The sequence below is a fragment of the Chelon labrosus genome (genome assembly GCF_963514085.1).
Source record: "Chelon labrosus genome assembly, chromosome: 14".
NCBI classification, from domain to species: Eukaryota; Metazoa; Chordata; class Actinopteri; order Mugiliformes; family Mugilidae; genus Chelon; species Chelon labrosus.
Window position 1 is genome coordinate 4,275,938 of NC_140347.1, and position 20,998 is coordinate 4,296,935.

The following is a 20,998-nucleotide window of genomic DNA, read 5'->3' on the forward strand; positions in this document are numbered from 1 at the left end:
GTTTATATCTATAAACACATTGAACAGAGTGGAGCAACTCACTCCACAACTTACATACCTGTAACTGATGTTTCCAAAAGTAAAATCGCAGGGGGCAGCGCTGGACTCTTTCCACTGCAGCCTTGTAGTTGTTCAGGAATGAGACGTCTTCAGCTCTCAGCTCCTCCTCTGTGGCTCTGACTGTGTCTGAAAGAGCTGCTATCTCTCTGCTCAGAGTCTCCATCTTCTCCTTCATTATCTGACTCTTCTGCTCCTCTTCCTCCCTCAGTGCAGCCATCCTGGCCTCCTCTTCTTCGTCTAGAAACTGGTGAAGCTTCTTGAACTGCTCCTTAATCTGCCTCTCTGTGTGTCGGGCCTGGACCTTGATGTGTTTTTCTGTTTCATCAAACTTCACTTTAACTTGTTCACAAACCTTTAACTTCTCCTTTAAGGGCTCCAGAGTTTCCTGAAGGTTCTTCTTGTGCTGTCGTGCAGCTTCATCGATGGGTCTGAATGTGTGCTTGGAGTGTTTTTCTGAATCTCTGCAGACGACACACACTGGCTGCTGATGGTCCAGACAGAAGAGTTTGAGTTTCTCAGAGTGCAGACTGCAGAGAGCCTCTGAAGATCTCTGATCTCTCTCCTGTAAGAAGGACTCACACAGGTTCCTCAACACCAAGTTTAAAGGTGGATCTTCCTTTGAAGATCTTCTCTTACAAACTGGACACTGGTGTGTTGGTTTCTGTCTCCACCAGTTCTTCAGACAGACTTTACAGAAGCTGTGGCTACATGACAGAACAACAGGATCTCTGAAGACCTCCTGACAGACCGGACAGCAGAGATCCTCCTCTGATCTGGAAGCCATTTAGTCTCTGAGTGAAGCTGAAACACAGCAGACACAAAGTCCAGTCAGTCATGGCTCTCCTCCATCTTCTACTAACTTCCCTGAAGCTTCCTTTGACTTTGAGTCCTGTTTTTGGTCAAACTCACCTTCAGTGTGTGGAGAGTCAGCAGCTTGAAGCAGCAGTGTTGTAGTTTTACACTTTTCTCTCCTGTAGCTGGACTCACTCAGAGGAAGGTGTTAGTTTGGTCTGAAGGTGAATCTGATCGTCTGTGTCTCTCTTTAGTCTCACACAGTAATAAACTGTTTCCTGGTTTGTCTCAGGTAAATCAGGTGAGGGGGCGGAGCTTTACCTGAACTCTTCTCATAAATATAGTTGGACCTGTTAGTCAGGGGAGTGTTTCAATCAACAGTGTTTAATCTTAGAGGAAACTTAGGTTGAAGTTGTGGAGTGAGTTGCTCCACTCTGTTCTATGTGTTTATTGATATAAACAAAGCTGCTTCAAAGTTGTTCCATCCTTCAGTATTTTATACATTTATTCATAAAAATTACTCAAAACATTTCACACAAGTCCTGTAAGTAGACAAAGAGGACCCAATCAAATGAATTAAACAGAAATATTAGACTTGTGGATTTATAAATGCTGTGACCTCCTTGTAACTAAATGTTTCTGGTAACTGCTGATCAGTGGTCTACAGCAGCCTGGAGGAATTTTAGCCCATTCCTCAGAACAGAACCACTTCAGTTCTGAGATGTTGGTGGGTTTCCTCACATCAACTGCTTGCTTCAGGTCCTTGTATAAAGAAAGTTATCATCTCTAGCTTCAACGTGTGTTAAACTTTGTTTGTATGTGTGTATGTGTGTATGTGTGTATGGCTATGGCTAATTATCAGGGGTGGAAGTAACGAATTATATTTACCGTCGTTATGGTAACGTTGTTTTGTCAATTTGTACTTTTTTGAGTTTTCATTTCTTTAAATGGGTAATTTTACCGAAGTAAAAGAGCCCCAGAGAAGAGACGTTGCACTCGGCTGACGGCAAACACTCATGTTTAATGTTTCCGTTTGTTCACGTTTAAATTACCTCTCTCTCCAGAACTGAAAAGCCAGTTTCCTTCATCTCAGTTCACCCCAAAACCAAAACTCCATAGTTTTCAGCTTATCTCTTGTTCTATTTATCCATCTAGATAGTTTTGGTGTGAGTTGCAGAGTGTTGGATATATCAGCCATACAGATGTCTGTCTTCTCTCCATTATAATGGAACAACATGGCACTCAGCTTGTGGTGCTCAAAGCGCCAAAATTTTAAAAACTCAACAACAATGTCTCTTTCCAGAAATCATGACCCGATTACTCAAGATAATCCCTGGCCTTAAAGTTCTCAGGCATCATGTCTGATTTTTGAGGCATCAAGCAGTTTTCAATAGTTATAATACTGCTGGATTCCATGAGTTCAAATAGTAACATACACATGGATATTGCAGTAAATAATCATTTCCTTTGATCGTGTCATGCTTTAAAAGTAATTGTATCATATATGAGGAGGTATATCATAAAGATAGTCTCTGATCTGCAGACTGACAGCATTGACGTCCGACGGGAGTTCATCCTCAAAGGCCTTTGTGTCTACTTGAACGAATATCCAGAGAAGCTGGTGAGGGAATACACGGTATGTAAATTTACCTTTATCTTCATTAAGGTAAATTCCCGTTAACGGTAAATTTTTGGAAAAGATGAGGCCTTAAAACTTTTTTAATTTTTTAATTTACCTACTCACTGCATAGCATTTGTAAACAAACCTGGCATGTACTTCCAAATTGAAGACAGCACAGAATAACAATGAAGTTGTACCTTTACAGTTTGGTATCTTTTACATGCTTTAATTCTCATAAATATGTGAAATATACGATTCCCGCCGGGGCCCTGGATCGAACCAGCACACTCTCTGAAACATTGCTTGCAGACGTCGGTCTTACACAGAGATAAAAACTGAAGTAAGTGGAACAAAGATGCAACCTTTGACAATACAGAGTATACAAATATAAATATATAAATAAGTTGTTCTGCCTCAAATTACTTAAGTTACCCAACCCAAGTAAATTAAGTTGGACACAATCCTAGTAAAAACATTGAATCAACCATAATAAATTAAGTTGATTCAACCCAAGTACATTAAGATGGACCAACAGAATTGTTTAATGCTTAAATAAAACCATTTAATTCATTCATTTATCCATCAGTAACCGCTTATTCCTGTTAAGGATCGCTGGGTATGCTGATGAAGAAGAAGTAGTACCAGAGTCCTGTATGTCTTATGCTGAAGGAGTTTATTTAGGCTCGTATATGAGGAGAACAGAAGATTCGTCATCACAACATAAGTGCATGAGTCCACCTCAGTTCTAAGGGACAAAGAGTAAAGCTCGGATTCTTATACTAGAAAGGTGGGCCGAGGCAGCAAAGGGGACATGTGTTAACATCCAATTGGCTATAGTACATAAACATGAAGATAAGGATTCACACCAGCTAGGAAATACAAAGTGTCTTCCAGGAACGGAGGACGTTATCATCTAACTCTACAGCTGTGTCTGTAGACAGCCAGAGAGTGAGATTGAAGACGCCAAATAGGGACCATGGCCTTGGCATGTTCCTCAGAGAGAAAATAGGGCAGATAACTGACCCCAGCAGTAATCTAACATTAACTACACAAACTATCCATAGGGAAGAGAAATTATTCACTAACAGACTCACTCAGAGGAAGGTGTTAGTTTGGTGTGGAGGTGAATCTGATCGTCTGTGTCTCTCTTTAGTCTCACACAATAATAAACTGTTTCCTGGTTTGTCTCAGGTTAATCAGGTGAGAGAGAACTTTACCCGAACTCTTCTCATAAATGTTGAACTTTGACCTGTTAGTCAGGGGAGTGTTTCAGGCCACAGTGTTTAATCTTAGAGGAAACATCAGTTGAAGGCATTTACGCTGTGGAGTGAGTTGCTCCACTCTGTCCTATGTGTTTATAGATATAAACAAAGCTGCTTCAAAGTTGTTCTATCCTTCAGTATTTTATACATTTCTTCATAAAAATGAGTCAAAACATTTTCACACAAGTCCTGTAAGTAGACAAAGAGGACCCAATCAAATGAATTAAACAGAAATATTAGACTTGTAGAGTTATTAATGCTGTGACCTCCTTGTAACTAAATGTTTCTGGTAACTGCTGATCAGTGGTCTACAGCAGCTTTAAGGAATTTTAGTCCATTCCTCAGAACAGAACCACTTCAGTTCTGAGATGTTGATGGGTTTCCTCACATCAACTGCTTGCTTCAGGTCCTTGTATAAAGAAAGTTATCATCTCTAGCTTCAACGTGTCTTAAACTCTAAACACAATGATCTACTTCCACCACCAGATATTAAATGTGTTTTCATTGGTTGCAGTGACGTACTGACCCAACACCATGACGACAAAACTACAATTTATATGATCACTGACACTGATTAGTTGTTACAGCCCAATACACATTTATAATCATAATGTTTATCTCTAACTGATCTGATTCACTGGTAATATCTTCACTGGGAGATTATCCATAGATCTAATGTATGGAAACATCCTCTCAGTGAAAGTGTGTGTGAAGGTGTGTATGTGTTTGTTAGTATCAAGATCAGAGAACGACAGATTTCCTCTGTTCCAGTCCAGATTCACTCTGATCCTCTGGAACTTCTTCTCTACTGAGAGATCAGTGGGAGGATCTGGTGGTGACCATGTTGAGTGTTTAACTCCATTGAACAATATTCCCCACAATCCAGACTCTATATCTCCCTTCCTCTGGACAGACTCTGCTAACACACCCAATAACCATCCTGTGGTATCTCCAACCTCAACATCCCAGCTGTGAGTCCCTGAGTTAATGCCCTCAGAGCCCAGGACAGACCTGTAAGAATCAATCCTCTCTGGATTATCAGGAAAATGTTGTTTATCTCCTCTGCTCACACTGGTCAGATCTTCAGACAGGATCAGTTTTGGATGAGCAGTATTTGGATCCAGAATGACAGGAGTGTAGGAGACCATGTCCTTCATCTTGTTCCAGATGTTGAAGGTCAGGTTGCCCAGATGTTTGGCCTGGTCTATCAGAGCTCCTGAGGGCAGCTGTGGATCATCCAGCAGGGGGCAGCGCTGGACTCTTTCCACTGCAGCCTTGCAGTTGTTCAGGAATGAGACGTCTTCAGCTCTCAGCTCCTCCTCTGTGGCTCTGACTGTGTCTGAAAGAGCTGCTATCTCTCTGCTCAGAGTCTCCATCTTCTCCTTCATCATCTGACTCTTCTGCTCCTCTTCCTCCCTCAGTGCAGCCATCCTGGCCTCCTCTTCCTCTGTTAAAAACTGGTGAAGCTTCTTGAACTGCTCCTTAATCTGCCTCTCTGTGTGTCGGGCCTGGACCTTGATGTGTTTTTCTGTTTCATCAAACTTCACTTTAACTTGTTCACAAACCTTTAACTTCTCCTTTAAGGGCTCCAGAGTTTCCTGAAGGTTCTTCTTGTGCTGTCGTGCAGCTTCATCGATGGGTCTGAATCTGTGGTTGGAGTGTTTTTCTGAATCTCTGCAGACGAGACACACTGGCTGCTGATGGTCCAGACAGAAGAGTCTGAGTTTCTCAGAGTGCAGACTGCAGCGAGCCTCTGAAGATCTCTGATCTCTCTCCTGTAAGAAGGACTCACACAGGTTCCTCAAGGCCAAGTTTAAAGGTGGTGTTTCCTTTGAAGATCTTCTCTTACAAACCGGACACTCATGTGTTGGTTTCTGTCTCCACCAGTTCTTCAGACAGACTTTACAGAAGCTGTGGCTACATGACAGAATAACAGGATCCCTGAAGACGTCCTGACAGACCGGACAGCAGAGGTCCTCCTCTGATCTGGAAGCCATTTAGTCTCTGAGTGAAGCTGAAACACAGCAGACACAAAGTCCAGTCAGTCATGTCTCTCCTCCATCTTCTACTGACTTCCCTGAAGCTTACTTTGACTTTGAGTCCTGTTTTTGGTCAAACTCACCTTCAGTGTGTGGAGAGTCAGCAGCTTGAAGCAGCAGTGTTGTAGTTTTCCACTTTTCTCTCCTGTAGCTGGACTCACTCAGAGGAAGGTGTTAGTTTGGTCTGAAGGTAAATCTGATCGTCTGTGCTTCTCTTTAGTCTCACACAATAGTAAACTGTTTCCTGATTTGTCTCAGTTAAATCAGGTGAGGGGGCGGAGCTTTACCTGAACTGTTCTCATAAATGTTGAACTTTGACCTGTCAGTCAGGAGTGTTTCAGTCCAATGGTGTTTTATTGCAGAGTGAGTTACTTCATTGTGTGTTTTGTGTATATTGATATAAACAGAGCTGCTTAAAAAATCTTTTGATGTCCGTGAACATCAACAGATTTTCACACAAGTCCTGAAAGTAGACAAAGATAGAACCCAGTCAGCCAATATTTCATATCAAAGCCTCCTCGTTTCCAGTATATTCTGTGACCTCCTTGTAACTAAATGTTTCCAGTAACTGCTGATCAGTGTTCTACAGCAGCTTGGAGGAATTTTAGCCCATTCCTCAGAACAGAACCACTTCATTTCTGAGATGTTGGTGGGTTTCCTCACATCAACTGCTTGCTTCAGGTCCTTTTATAAAGAAAGTTATCATCTCTCGCTTCAACATGTCTTAAACTCTAAAGACAATGTGTGTATGGCTATGGCTAATTATTTGGGATGGAAGTAACGAATTATATTTACCGCCGTTATGGTAACGTTGTTTTGTCAGTTTGTACTTTTTTGCATTTTTATTTTGTTAAATGGGTAATTTTACTGAAGTAAAAGACCCCCAGAGAAGAGACGTTGCACTCGGCTGAAGGGAAACGCACATGTTCAATGTTTATTTTTGTTCACGTTTAAATTACCTCTTCTCTCCAATATAATGTAACAAGATGGCTTGTGGTGCTCAAAGCACCAAAATTTTAAAAACTTAACAACAATATCTCTTTCCAGAAATCATTACCCGGTTACTCGAGTAGCACCGAGCTGCTAACAAGCCACTACAAAGGATTTCAAGGAGCGGTCGGTTTCCCTCCAAAGTCTGCCATCAGGAACTCACACAAAGACCAACTTTTCCCAGCTCGGCCCTTGCATCAGGAACCGCCAGCTAAAAGAGTAACACACCGTGGTGGAAATGGACTTTTCCACCAAAACTGGTAGTATGACCTGGGCCTAGTCAAGCAAAGCTAAGCTAAGCTAAGCATTGAACTCTTAAGATTTGACTTGAGGTGATATTTGTTTTTATTTAGTTGTTGTGATCGTTCAGTTGTGAGTTTAGAGTATTGTTAAGTTGATGTTTAGATAGTTTACATTATGCAACATGTAGACTCAGGGTCTCTTGCATGCTAAACTAACCATCCCATCTTTCCTCTAACCTGGCACCTCATAAAACTCTTATCACATTCCACACAGGAACTCAGCCAGCACATGGTCTGAGTGTCCCTACTCAGCAGCCATCTTGTTTTCTCTTTGTTCAAAGCCTCAAGGCCCTAGCAGCCATTTTGACTAGTTGTTAACGTGGTAATCTTGGTTATAGTTATTAAGTTAATTATTAATCAGAATTCCAAATTGACAATTTAGTATATTTTAGGAGACTGATTTGATAGATTGGCTATCTTTTCCCTTCTTCGAAGAGTGGTCTAGTAATTCAGATCCGATAATTTAGTAATAAATAATTATTTTGATAATTATTAATTATTCGTGATAGCCAAACCCCAATATTGAGTGCCTTAGTACACAGGCCCAACATAAATGGTGCCCCGTGTGTGGCAGAGTACTGTTGGCAATTATTCATATTCATTGTGCAATATTAATTTCATCATAATTTTGGCCAAAGCCAAAAAAAAAAAAAAAAAAAATTGAACAACTTCTACATTTAAGTATTCCTATTCAATCCCACTAGTCTACCACAGGAGTAGATGTCCAGTTGTACTTAAAAACAGGTGCAGTGTGGTGATAATCAGTGTGTTCATAAATTGATAATTTATTAATAATTCGTAATTAATAAATGGTAAATGGTAAATGGCCTTGCTTTTATATAGCGCTTTTCTACCAATTGGCACTCAAAGCGCTTTACAGTCATGGACGCATCTACCCATTCGTTCACACAAGCACACACACATTCACACACCAGTGCCACGCACTGGGAGCAACTGGGGGTTCAGTGTCTTGCTCAAGGACACTTCGGCATGTGGCACATTCCGGGGATCGAACCGCTAACCCTCTGGTTCGTGGACAACCCGCTCTACCTACTGAGCCACAGCCGCCCCTAGACTAACTACTGTCTTCAGTCCCATAGTGTTACACTAAGAGTTTCTTTTGCTGCTAGCTAACTCAAGTTGAACCTAATCTTCTTAATTGTAGGAATTTCTGTTCAGCATTTGAATACCACATATTCAATGCAATCCAGTCAAGCTGTTTCCTGTTAATTTAAGTGCTCCCCCCTTGAATTAAACCACAGCGTGCCATCTGTGACAAAAAGAACTTGTGCCCGACTGTCACTGCCATGCATTTCAGCCTAAGTGAGATAAAGAGTCTGAGATAGAGCCACAGTGTGCTACCAGCCCTGTGAAACACATACGTTATATACTTATATACTTAATTACTAACACGTGTTTCAGCCTAAGTTAACTTTAAGAATCACGCCTCTAACTGTTACTGTCTGCATTTCAGTTAACGCATGTTGAGTTTTTGGTAAGCAAATTTGTTAACCTGAATTTACTGTTACCAAATTTGTTGTGCCCACTAGAGCCACTAGATGGTGCCATAGCTACCTTTCTAGCCTTAGAAGCTACATAGCTACGTAGCATAGCATTGCTAACCCCATTGCATTGTTGTTGTTGTTTTGACACCTCCATCCCACATAACAATGGAGAACCCCTGTGTAGAGCAATTTATTTCCTCCCTTGCACAGAGTCTAAACCCAAGCTACCCTGAATTCATTAGCAAGTTGAATTTCAGTGAGTACAGGGATGAGATAAATTCACTACTGAATGACAGGTGCAATGCGCAGACTGTATCCACTGTGTCCAGGCCCAACAGTAGTAATGATGGAATAACAACCACTGAACTGAAGAGAACAACAGACAGGCTTAGATGTTGAAGTCATGCACAATGGCTTGGTGAAACAATTCGATATCAAAAGGTCATTTGATTATGTGAATTAAATTTGTGATAGCTGTTCTGCAATGATACTCTAAAAAATGGAAAGTAAGGCACAGTGGTGAAAAATAATTGCTCTTTTAAATTGTTTTGTCACAGAGCGATGACCAGAGCATTCCAGAGGCCATGGCAGAGACATTCTTTGGAATCGTTGTCATTCGACACAGTGGTGCAGAGCCCAGTGATGCTCCTGAGGACGTTGGAATCATTCTGGAGGGGGTATAAGTGCTGGATGACAGTTTTATGCCAGTCTCTGCTGTGGTATGGTTACAACCTTAACAGCATGCTGTAGACTTTGTTGATGTTGAGTTTCGGTGACTGTTCATTGAAAAAAATGTAAAATATGTTGTGCAAATGTTGAAGGGGTATTTGAGTACAAAGAGCTGTGTTTCTCAGGAGCATCTTCGAGTTCAGATATTGGACTGTGTTTTCAGACGGCCTTTTATAAAAATGTAAAAAGAACAAAGTACAGTGATCTGTCTATTAGCACCTGTCTAGAAGCAGTTTGCTGTATTTTGTTGTCAGCTTTTCACAAAAGAGTGAAATGTTTATGTTTGCAAGCCAACTGCCAATTGATTGTTGACTCTTTTGGGAAATACAATTTGATTGCAATATCACCCATTTGTTTTCACCCTTGACACCAAACAGTTACTGTTCACTGTAACTGTATTTTTATTGTTTATGTTTTTTTAGTATTTACACTACACTTAATTCTCTGACTGAACTTGTTCATGGAAAGTATTTCCATATGATTAAATGGCTTTCTTTCAGCATTAAGCAATTCTATTGAGCAAACTTGTTTTACTTGGGTTGGATTAACTTCATTTAATAGTATAATTTTAGTTTGCCCAAACCTATTATACTAAGTAGGACCTAACCTATATAAATAAGTTGTTCTACCCCAAATAACTTAAGTTTACCCAACCCAAGTAAATTAAGTTGGACTCAATCCTAGTAAATACATTGAATCAACCAGAATAAATTAAGTTGATTCAATCCAACTACATTAAGATGCACCAACAGAATTGGAGTGAGTTGCTCCACTCTGTTCAATGTGTTTATTGATATAAACAAAGCTTCAAAGTTGTTCTATCCTTCAGTATTTTATACATTTATTCATAAAAATGACTCAAAACATTTTCACACAAGTCCTGTAAGTAGACAAAGAGGACCCAATCAAATGAATTAAACAGAAATATTAGACTTGTGGATTTATTAATACTGTGACCTCCTTGTAACTAAATGTTTCTGGTAACAGCTGATCAGTCGTCTACAGCAGCTTGGAGGAATTTTAGTCCATTCCTCAGAACAGAACCACTTCAGTTCTGAGATGTTGGTGGGTTTCCTCACATCAACTGCTTGCTTCAGGGCTTTGTATGAAGAAAGCTATCATCTCTAGCTTCAGCGTGTCTTAAACTCTAAACACAATGATCTACTTCCACCACCAGATATTAAATGTGTTTTCATTGGTTGCAGTGACGTACTGACCCAACACCATGACGACAAAACTACAATTTATATGATCACTGACATTGATTATTTGTTACAGCCCAATACACATTTATAATCATAATGTTTATCTATAACTGATCTGATTCACTGGTAATATCTTCACAGGGAGTTTATCCCCAGTTAAAATGAATGGAAACATCCTCTTAGTGAAAGTGTGTTTGAAGGTGTGTATGTGTTTTGTTAGTATCAAGATCAGAGAACGACAGATTTCCTCTGTTCCAGTCCAGATTCACTCTGATCCTCTGGAGCTTCTTCTTTACTGAGAGATAAGTGGGAGGAGCTGGTGGGAACCATGCTGAATATTCACCTTTATTGAACCCCATTCCCCAAAATCCAGACATGATCTTTCCCTTCCTCTGGACAGACTCTGCTAACACACCCAGTAACCATCCTGTGTTATCTCCAACCTCAACATCCCAGCTGTGAGTCCCTGAGTTAAAGCCGTCAGAGCCCAGGACAGAACTGTAAGAATCATACCTCTCTGGATTATCAGGAAGATGTTGTTCATCTCCTCGTCTCACACTGGTCAGATCTTCAGACAGGATCAGTGCTGTTCCAGCAGTATTTGGATCCAGAATGACAGGAGTGTAAGAGACCATGTCCTTGCAGATGTTGAAGGTCAGGTTGCCCAGATGTTTGGCCTGGTCTATCAGAGCTCCTGAGGGCAGCTGTGGATCATCCAGCAGGGGGCAGCGCTGGACTGTTTTCACTGCAGCCTTGTAGTTGTTGAGGAATGAGACGTCTTCAGCTCTCAGCTCCTCCTCTGTGGCTCTGACTGTGTCTGAAAGACCTGCTATCTCTCTGCTCAGAGTCTCCATCTTCTCCTTCATCATCTGACTCTTCTGCTCCTCTTCCTCCCTCAGTGCAGCCATCCTGGCCTCCTCTTCCTCTGTTAAAAACTGGTGAAGCTTCTTGAACTGCTCCTTAATCTGCCTCTCTGTGTGTCGGGCCTGGACCTTGATGTGTTTTTCTGTTTCATCAAACTTCACTTTAACTTCTTCACAAACCTTTAACTTCTCCTTTAAGGGCTCCAGAGTTTCCTGAAGGTTCTTCTTGTGCTGTCGTGCAGCTTCATCGATGGGACTGAATGTGTGCTTGGAGTGTTTTTCTGAATCTCTGCAGACGAGACACACTGGCTGCTGATGGTCCAGACAGAAGAGTTTGAGTTTCTCAGAGTGCAGACTGCAGAGAGACTCTGAAGATCTCTGATCTCTCTCCTGTAAGAAGGACTCACACAGGTTCCTCAAGGCCAAGTTTGAAGGTGGTTTTTCCTTTGAAGATCTTCTCTTACAAACCGGACACTCGTGTGTTGGTTTCTGTCTCCACCAGTTCTTCAGACAGACTTTACAGAAGCTGTGGCTACATGACAGAACAACAGGATCCCTGAAGACCTCCTGACAGACCGGACAGCAGAGATCCTCCTCTGATCTGGAAGCCATTTAGTCTGAGTGAAGCTGAAACACAGCAGACACAAAGTCCAGTCAGTCATGGCTCTCCTCCATCTTCTACTAACTTCCCTGAAGCTTCCTTTGACTTTGAGTCCTGTTTTTGGTCAAACTCACCTTCAGTGTGTGGAGAGTCAGCAGCTTGAAGCAGCAGTGTTGTAGTTTTCCACTTTTCTCTCCTGTAGCTGGACTCACTCAGAGGAAGGTGTTAGTTTGGTCTGAAGGTGAATCTGATCGTCTGTGTCTCTCTTTAGTCTCACACAATAATAAACTGTTTCCTGGTTTGTCTCAGGTGAATCAGGTGAGGGGGCGGAGCTTTACCTGAACTGTTCTCATAAATGTTAAACTTTGACCTGTTAGTCAGGGGAGTGTTTCAGTCCAATGGTGTTTTATTGTGGAGTGAGTTGCTTCATTTTGTGTTTTGTGTATATTGATATAAACAGAGCTGCTTAAAAAATCTGTTGATGTCCATGAACATCAACAGATTTTCACACAAGTCCTGAAAGTAGACAAAGATAGAACCCAGTCAGCCAATATTACATATCATGTCCTCCTTGTTTCCAGTATCTGCTGTGACCTCCTTGTCACTAAATGTTTCTGGTAACTGCTGATCAGTGGTCTACAGCAGCTTGGAGGAATTTTAGCCCATTCCTCAGAACAGAACCACTTCAGTTCTGTGATGTTGGTGGGTTTCCTCACATCAACTGCTTGCTTCAGGTCCTTCCACAACATTTCTATTGGATTAAGGTCAGGACTTTGACTTGGCCGTTCCTAAACATTCATCTTGTTCTTCTTTAACCGTTCTTTTGTAGAACCACTTGTGTTCTTGGACTCGTTGTCTTGCTGCATGACAAAGTTTCTCTTCACATTCAGCTCTTGGACAGATGTTCTGACATTTTCTTTTAGAGTTCACTGGTAGAATTCAGAATTCATTGGTCCATCAATGATGTTCACGACATCCTGGTGCAGATGCAGCAAAACAGGCCCAAACCAGGACATTAGCACCCCCATGTTTGATGGAGGGATGAGGTTCTGATGCTGGAGTTCAGTGTTGTTTCATCTCATTTAAACCAAACTATTCTACTTTGGTCTCATCTGTCCACTAAACATTGTCCCAATAGTCTTCTGTCTTGTCCACATGATGTTTTGAAATGTCTTTGTCCATCACACCATGGTTGTTCAGTGGATTCATCAACATTAACATTAAACCAAAGTCTCATCATGGTCATAGATCACCCTGGCATCATGTCCTTCATGTCTTTTACTGTCTACCTGCTCTCATCATTTCCTTCAGTACAATCCTTCACGAGCCTCTAGGATGGATATTTTTTACAGTGTTGGCTCTCCAGCGCTCGGTTCACCTGCAGTGGAGGCGGTTGAACCACACTGAGCTCTAACAGGCTCACAGCGCCTCTATTATCTTAGCCAATCTTGTGCAAGCTTTAATGGCTCGAGTCTTTGCCGAGGGTAGCGCTAATAGTGGCATCAGTGCGAGCAGCAATTTAGGATGTGACGAGAGAAGCCCTGAAGTCGACACATTACTTCCTCTAAGCCGACAGCAGCGGCAGCAGGCGAAGCACTACTACATAATTCCACCCTAAAAGCCGCCGGTGCTCCTGCTGAGGGCTGGAGAGGATTGATCTGTGAGAGTAGATGGACGTGTGAAAGCCTGCAGAGCTTCTCTATTGATTCCAGGAGGTGTGGAGGATGAAACCCTGATAACAAAAAGGTCAGCGCTCCTTAATCCTGGTCTTTAATCAGAACTGAGGTCCGTCCAGCCGCCCCGGGACCTCTTCAAAAGAACCCAGGGCCACGTGATGCGTGAAGAACCGACGCGATAAATTCACATCAAGGACGCGTGATGATGGTGAAACGCTGCACACACAATCTAAAACATCTCCGCCCTTTTTTAAAAACATCACCAATAAACTGAATCATTTTATATATTCAACCTCCAGAAATGTTCTTTCATTTAAATCTTCCTAAAAGTCACTCCCCAACAACATCTCTGTCCTGAGTCTAAAGATCACCAATTCTCCAAAATGTCTTCACTTGGCAAAAAACATTTTGGAAAAGGAACTTTCCAGAATGTCTTTACTTTATGTTTTTAAAAAATTACAGTGTAAAAACTGAAATCTAACTAAGATGAAATATCTTAAATCAAGGCTTATTTTCAGTCTACCAAGATAATCCTACTACAAGACAGTTTTAGCGCAACATTTGACTCTCTTTATATTAATAATATAATATTTGTGCCTCTTATAAAACCTTTAGCAATTGATTCTTAATATTCAACCTCCACAATTGTTCTTTATTTTAACTTTAAAATTAACTTGCATCCTGAGTCTAAAAGATCAACCCCTTCTCCAGAAATGTCCTCACTTTCCAAGACGTCCTTAAACTTCACTTTGCGAAAGTGCCCAAAACTACCAAAAAAATAATCACTTACTGAAAATTTTGGAAAAATTAAACTTTCCAAAATGTCTTTACTTGATGTATAATAAAAGAAAATACACTGTAAAAACTGAAATCTAACTAAGATAAAATATTTTTGTTTTACAAGATAATCCTACTTACAACCGGTTTTTGAGCATTTGACTCAAAAACTTTGACCTAACAGTTTACCAAAAGACAAAACGTCTAAACTTTGTCCTGAATCTAAAAGATCACCACTATGAAAATTATAGAAAATGAACTTTCCAAAATGTCTTTAAAAGCTATATAATGAAAAATACACTGTAAAAACTGAAATCTAACTAAGATAAAATATCTTTGTTTTCCAGGATAATCCTAGTTACCAGGCAGTTTTTGATAATTTGACTCAAAAATTTTGACTTAACTTTGCAAAAATAACTTTCTCATTATAATTTCCCAAAAGACAAAACGCCAAAATTTGTCCCCAGTCTAAAAGATCAACCCCTTCTCCGGAAATGTCCTCACTTTCCAAGACATCCCTAAACGTATCCAAAACATAGTGCTGATTATTTAAAAACAAGGTTAGCATGGCGTCACAGAATTTATTTACAGACAAATTAAAATTAATGCAGCGTACAAATCTATCAGATCTGTGGTTTTAATCAGAAGGGCACAGCTCTCGATCTGGTGGTGATTCTGGTTGATCTCGGTTTATTCTGCACATGTCCCGTCTGTCCGTCCTGTAGTAACTTGTGTTTTTCTTTCTCTAGTCAAGTCTCTTGGGGAGTTTGTAAGTTTCTGAATCGAGGGTCTATGGATGCATTGTGTTGTTGTTGTTGTTGTTGTTGCGTTTCCCAGGAGCCACCTGACACATGCAGCTGCCGGAGGCTCATACGTGTTCATACATGTCATTCCAACATGCTGCTGAGTGTCGACCCAACAGAATCCCTCAAACACACCGTGGAGACAGATCATCAGCGTCTCCTCGTTCTGACTTTAACAACATTTCTGTGTGTCTGTCCAACAGCGTGAGAGCAGAGCAGCGTTTCATGGCGTGACCTTGCAGTTAAAGCGTCGCTCCTTTTAATTAGATCACTCCGATGTGATTCAGCACGATGATGAAAAGTTAACGACCGAGGACGAGCTGTGCCAGGACGAGCTGAATTAACGAGGAGCAGCAGGGGGACGAGCGGCGGCCAAGAGCTGCTAATGAGCTCGTTGAATTAGCTCCAACTTCCTCATGGACTCTGTGTGTTTGGAGGGCGAACGGGACGACGACCTTTGAGGCTTCACACGTGTTCAGATTAATTATTTCTGATCTAATCAGAGTTCAGTCTTTCCTTGTCAGCAGAAACCCTCCACACAACTCATTCGCAAAACACAACAGAGACAATAAATAAAATGAACGTTAAGAAACTCTTTAATGAAACCTCATCTGGACGTCTTCCTCTCAATAATTTACAAGGTCTGAACATATGACGAGGAGCAGGTGGCAGTAGTTTGTATTTGTTAATCAAAAGAGGAGAAAGGAAGAGCTACTATTAGCTGGGATGCTAGTAAGCTAGGAAGAGCTACTGTTAGCTGGGAGGCTAGGAAGCTAGGAAGAGCTACTGTTAGCTGGGAGCTAGGAAGAGCCACTATTGACTGAGAGGCTAGGAGGCTAGGAAGAGCTAATGTTAGCTGGGATGCTAGAAAGAGCTACTGATAACTGGGAGGCTAGGAAGAGCTACTATTCACTGAGAGGCTAGGAAGCTAGGAAGAGCTACTGTTAGCTGGGAGGCTAGGAAGAGCTACTGATAACTGTTAGGCTAGGAAGCTAGAAAGAGCTACTCTTTGCTGGGATGCTAGGAAGATCTGCTGTTAGCTGAGAGGCTAGCAAGACCTACTGTTAGGGTTTCATGGCCCCTCAGACTGCTAGTGGTTTCAGGTAATTTTAAATCAAAGCATGTCCATCACCACATTAAGCCCCGCCCCCAAACGATCTGATTGGCCCAGTAGATCTTTATGGGAGCAGAATCAGTTCCCAACAGAGAGACTCCAGATAAACTTTCCTCTTCAAAGGAACAGTGAGCGGTGGAGGTTGTTGTTGTTTCCAGGCTAACGTGGCTAACGTGTTTCAGGTGGACTCCGCCCACCCAGCTCCCCTCCAGTGAAATGAAGAAGCTACTTGGATGAAACATCAGCTGTTGTTTCTCTGACCTCACCTGGAGGCAGGTGAACGTCCTCTTAATTTGAACATGTCTCTATTTAACGTTAGAAAGTCAAAATGATGCCACAACAAACATCCTCTGACCTGTTTAGAACTACAAACCCGACCCCAGCACGCCGGTGTCCTCCCGCGTCCGTCATTGTTAAAACTGTAGAATTAAACCTCAAACCTTCTGTGTCGGCTTAGACGTGAACAATGGCTCCAAAACAAAACTCAACTTGTCATTGTTGTTTTGTGAAGCTTCCCTTTAATTGGATTTGGATATTTAATCAGTGTTTTTGGCAAATGTACGTGTTTACGAGTGTGTGTGTGTGTGTGTGTGAACTAATTAGGACCAGCAATTACCCCAAACTGTGGCTGCGTCTCCTGCTGAACGGGGGGAGGTTTGAGGGGTGGGGGGCAACGGGAGGAGGTTTGGTTTGGAGGGGTGGGGGGGGCAACAATAGCAGACTGTCACTGCCAATGCTGCCATGCATGACAGATGCATGTGGACACTGCAGACAAAGGCGAAGCTGGACCGGCGTGTGTTTTTAAAGGGTGTGTGTTGGCATTGGGGGGGGGGGTCAGCTTGTGTCCGATGGAGAAGAAGTGGAGGAGAGCTGCTGGTGACTCCGGCAACGTTCCACGACACCAGCAGCTCCCAGCAGCCCCTGCTGCTAACGGAGGGCGACCCCGTTCATTATGATCTGAATAACAAGACTCCTGATACCACTCTGAGATATGAACATACACTACCGGCCATAAGTTTGAGGACACCCCCAATATTTTTACAGTGTTTTATTGAAAATTCAACCAGTCAATGTCAATAAATAGTTTGAAGTGGTACAAAGGCTGTGGTGGTTCATCAGGGCCAGTAAATCCTTCTCTGTTGGCCTAAACATTATCAAAATCACTTACATTTATAATATTTTCCATTAATTATATTAAATTATTCCCAATAGTTTATTCTTTTCATGTTATGTCTTGTCTGTCTCTCAGCTGCAGTGTAGCTTAGCATTAGAGCTTTTATCCAATCATATTTCAGCCATCATGTGTTGCTGTAGTCAAAGAAATCTGCCTGGGCCTTCACAATTAAAACTGAAACACATTGTAATGACGCTGTTCCTTTAACCAATCACATTTCTAGTTGGTATTCTTAGTCCTTCTCTGTGGCCTACCGTAGCGCCAGAGAGCTGGTCTGTTTAAGCTAAGCTAGCTGCACAACGCTAACGTTCTGATAGCTATTTGTTGAAGCCACCGTAGAGGAAGGAGGAGAGGCTATCGATTTGGTTGCAGATCTTCTTAGAAAGACATTTTCATGGCGGTCTTTGAAGGAAAAGCTGGATATTGTGAGGAAAGGAGCTAGCTAGCCTGACCCAGTCGGGCAAACTTCAGGTCAGCAACTATGAGTTCTACCCTTGGTTTGATACTTTGACTTGCAGGTTTGGCAGGTCGAATTGCAGCAAGAAAGACATCACTAAGACGTCAGAATAAGAAAAGAGGCTTGTCTGGACCATGAAACACCGCGAATGGACTGTTGAAGACTGGAAGAAGGTGAATAACTGTATATTCATGTTTATGGCTATAACTTATAACTGGAACTACACAGTCAATACTGGGTCTGGTAGGAACAATGATTCAGGGAATAAACATGAGCTTTGAGACGGGGCGATGGATATTTTTTGGAGGTGGTTTCTTCAGAGATGATCCTGATGAGTCAGTGTTAAAGATTTGTTTGGAAGGCGCTAGAAATAGAGTTTAAAGCTTAGAAGTAGTCGTAGAGAAATGACTCCACTGTCACTGTGACGTCCTGTTGCTTTAAGCTGCAGGTTGTTGTCATGGACGCTGTAACCCGATAGTAATCAGGCCTTTACAGGGGGGAATACGTGCGAGCACCTCTACTAGAAATAATCGTCGGAGCGTGGCCTCGTTGGATCCCAGGGGCCCTCCCACCCCACCCCCACCCCACCCCCACCCGACACAACACAACCCTGATTTAATCTGCTCATTATTACACAGAAAAACACAGAGAAATGCCTGAGTGGATGTGGGACGAGGCTGAACTCTGCTTCGTTAACCCCCCACTTTGGAAAAGAAACGCTTCACATGATATCGATTCAGCAATCACAGCGAGGTGTTTGAATTGAATCAAGAGAGTTTTTTTGTTTTGTTATTAAAGATTCATGGTGAAGGCATTTGGATCGTAAAAGTCTGAATCGCTGCCACAAGTAGTCTGCAGCTCTCGTTTTTGTGTTTGCAGCGCTGGAATGTTCCATTCAGTTTTATTTATACGGCATCAAATATAATCCAGACTGTTTCACCGTACAGAACCCAGAAACTGAAACCTCCAGAGCGAGCACCAAGAAAAATCTCCCTTTTAACAGGAAGAAACATTGAGCAGAACCCAACTGCTTGAGGCGAGAAAATTAAATTAATTTTTATTTTTATAGTGTCAAAACCGTGTCTGAAACCCTGAGAGTAAGCACTAAGATGATGGTGTCAAGAAAAAAAATCTCATTTTAAATGAAAGAAACCGTGAGCCGTTCATATGGAGAGACCCAACTGCTTGAGGCCGGACGGGTAGAGATAGTACAATTAAGTTTTATTGACGTAGCGTCAAAAACAATTCAAGACACTTTAAAGCAGCGCTAAGGTGATGGTAGCAGAAAAACTTCCTTTAAAAAGGAAGAAACCTTGAGCACTTCATGTGGGTGTCCCAACTGCTTGAGGTCGGAAGGAATTAAAAAAACTCATTTCATATTTGTAGCGTCAAAAGCTATTGAATTTTTTTCAAGATGCTTCTTTACAGAACCCAGAGTCTGAAGCTATGAGAGTAAACATTAAGATGATGGTGGCCAGGAGGAAACCTTGAGCAGAGTATCTGCTTGAGGGTGGACAGGTTAAATTTAGTTTTATTTATGTAGCATCAAAAACTATTTAAATATTCTCAAAACAGTTCTTTAGACCTGCAGAGCAGCACTAAGGTCAGAAGTGGCGAGCAAAACTCTCTTTTAAGAGAATGAAAGATTGTGCATTTCATATGGAGTGACCCAACTGCTTGAGGCCAGGCAGATAAAAAAAGATAATTTTGTTGATTTTTTTAATTTTATGTGTCAAAACCAATTTAAATTGTCTCAAAATGTTTCTTTATTCTGTATAGAACTCATACATTTCAACACTGAGATTAAAAACTGAGATGACAGTAAAATTTCCCTTTTAAGAGAAAGAAACCTTGAGCAGTTCATATGGTAGGGACCCAACTGCTTGAGGCTGGACGGGTAGAGACAGTTCAATTTATTTATTTATTTTTTATGTAGGCTTGAAAACACTTGAAATGTAACTTGTAAGAGAAAAACTTCCTTTTAACAGGAAGAAACTTTGAGCAGCTAATGTGGCGGGATCCAACTGCTTGAGGCCAGATGGAAAGAATAAAGACAATTAAATTTATATACATGGCGTCAGAAACTATTTAAGTTGTCTCAAGATGCTTCTTTACAGTAGCCAGAGTCTGAAACAGCAAAGGCAGTGGATGAAATTAATGCATCAGTCCAGAGACGTGTGACCTTTGAACATTATGATGATTATATTCAAAGATTCTCAAAGAAAATTAAAGAAGTTACAACTTTAATCTAATGTCAAACTAACAGCTGAAGGTGTTGGTGAGTCTGTGAACATCCTGGATGCTGAAATGTGATGGAACTGAATCCATTTACTAAACTACAGCGCCATCTACAGGAAGAAACTAAGAAGTTACTAAGAAGTCAATAATATTTAAGACGAGATTACTGTTTTAACTCACCTAAAATGTGCTTGTTTTTATTGCCATCCATTTAACTGCCCAAAAGCATGGTTTATTGTTATATTTATATTATTTGTCTATTTCTATTTCTTTTTCTCTTATTATAATTTTGTACCTCACTGTGCATGTATCTCAGGATCCTTATTTGACTAAAACCTTCTGTGCATGTTTTGGGAGTAAAAGTTTTGTTTGATCAATTTTTATTACAGTTAAAGACATAAATAAATAATTATTATAAGTAAAGAAGCAGGAGACTAAACATTATTTTAACTGGGGTGAGTTCATTTTAGCAAAATTATTTTTTTTATTTCTAATAATCACATATTATATGATTAAAAACACATACACAGTATCTAACTTATTAGATTGATATAAATGTTCATAAATGTAGAGCTTATCCGTCTCTTATTTTCTATTAAATCCATTTTAATTTAAATGAATGAACTCCCGCTGCAGAGCTCTGGATCCACCAGCAGGTGGCAGTCAAACACCACGAATACAGAAACCTCAGGAGGAAGTCGTCAAAGAACCTTGGAATATTGGTTCAGTTTTGTTGGGTTCCAGCACATGTTGGGATAAAGGGGAATGAAGTGGCTGACAAAATAGCTAA

General features: G+C 41.1%; 3 protein-coding genes across 3 annotated transcripts in view; 1 reads left to right on the forward strand and 2 right to left on the reverse strand.

The window, feature by feature from the left end:
- The window catches only part of naa20 (N-alpha-acetyltransferase 20, NatB catalytic subunit), a 163,280-nt gene that overhangs the window by 90,267 nt on the left and 52,015 nt on the right, over positions 1 to 20,998 (forward strand). The gene's annotated exons all lie outside the window — the stretch shown is intronic.
- On the reverse strand, positions 4,356 to 5,939 carry LOC311499651 (nuclear factor 7, ovary-like; the record flags this gene model as incomplete). Its single annotated transcript, XM_084560723.1, has 2 exons — positions 5,858 to 5,939; positions 4,356 to 5,749 (listed from the first exon to the last, which is right to left on the reverse strand). The coding sequence occupies exon 2, from the start codon at positions 5,730 to 5,732 to the stop codon at positions 4,356 to 4,358; it is 1,377 nt and encodes a 458-aa protein (XP_084416849.1). The 5' UTR covers positions 5,733 to 5,749; positions 5,858 to 5,939.
- Positions 10,685 to 11,980, reverse strand: LOC311499648 (E3 ubiquitin-protein ligase TRIM35-like; the record flags this gene model as incomplete). The annotated part of the gene is made up of 1 exon (XM_084560720.1): positions 10,685 to 11,980. One exon carries the CDS (start codon positions 11,978 to 11,980, stop codon positions 10,685 to 10,687), a length of 1,296 nt encoding a protein of 431 aa, XP_084416846.1.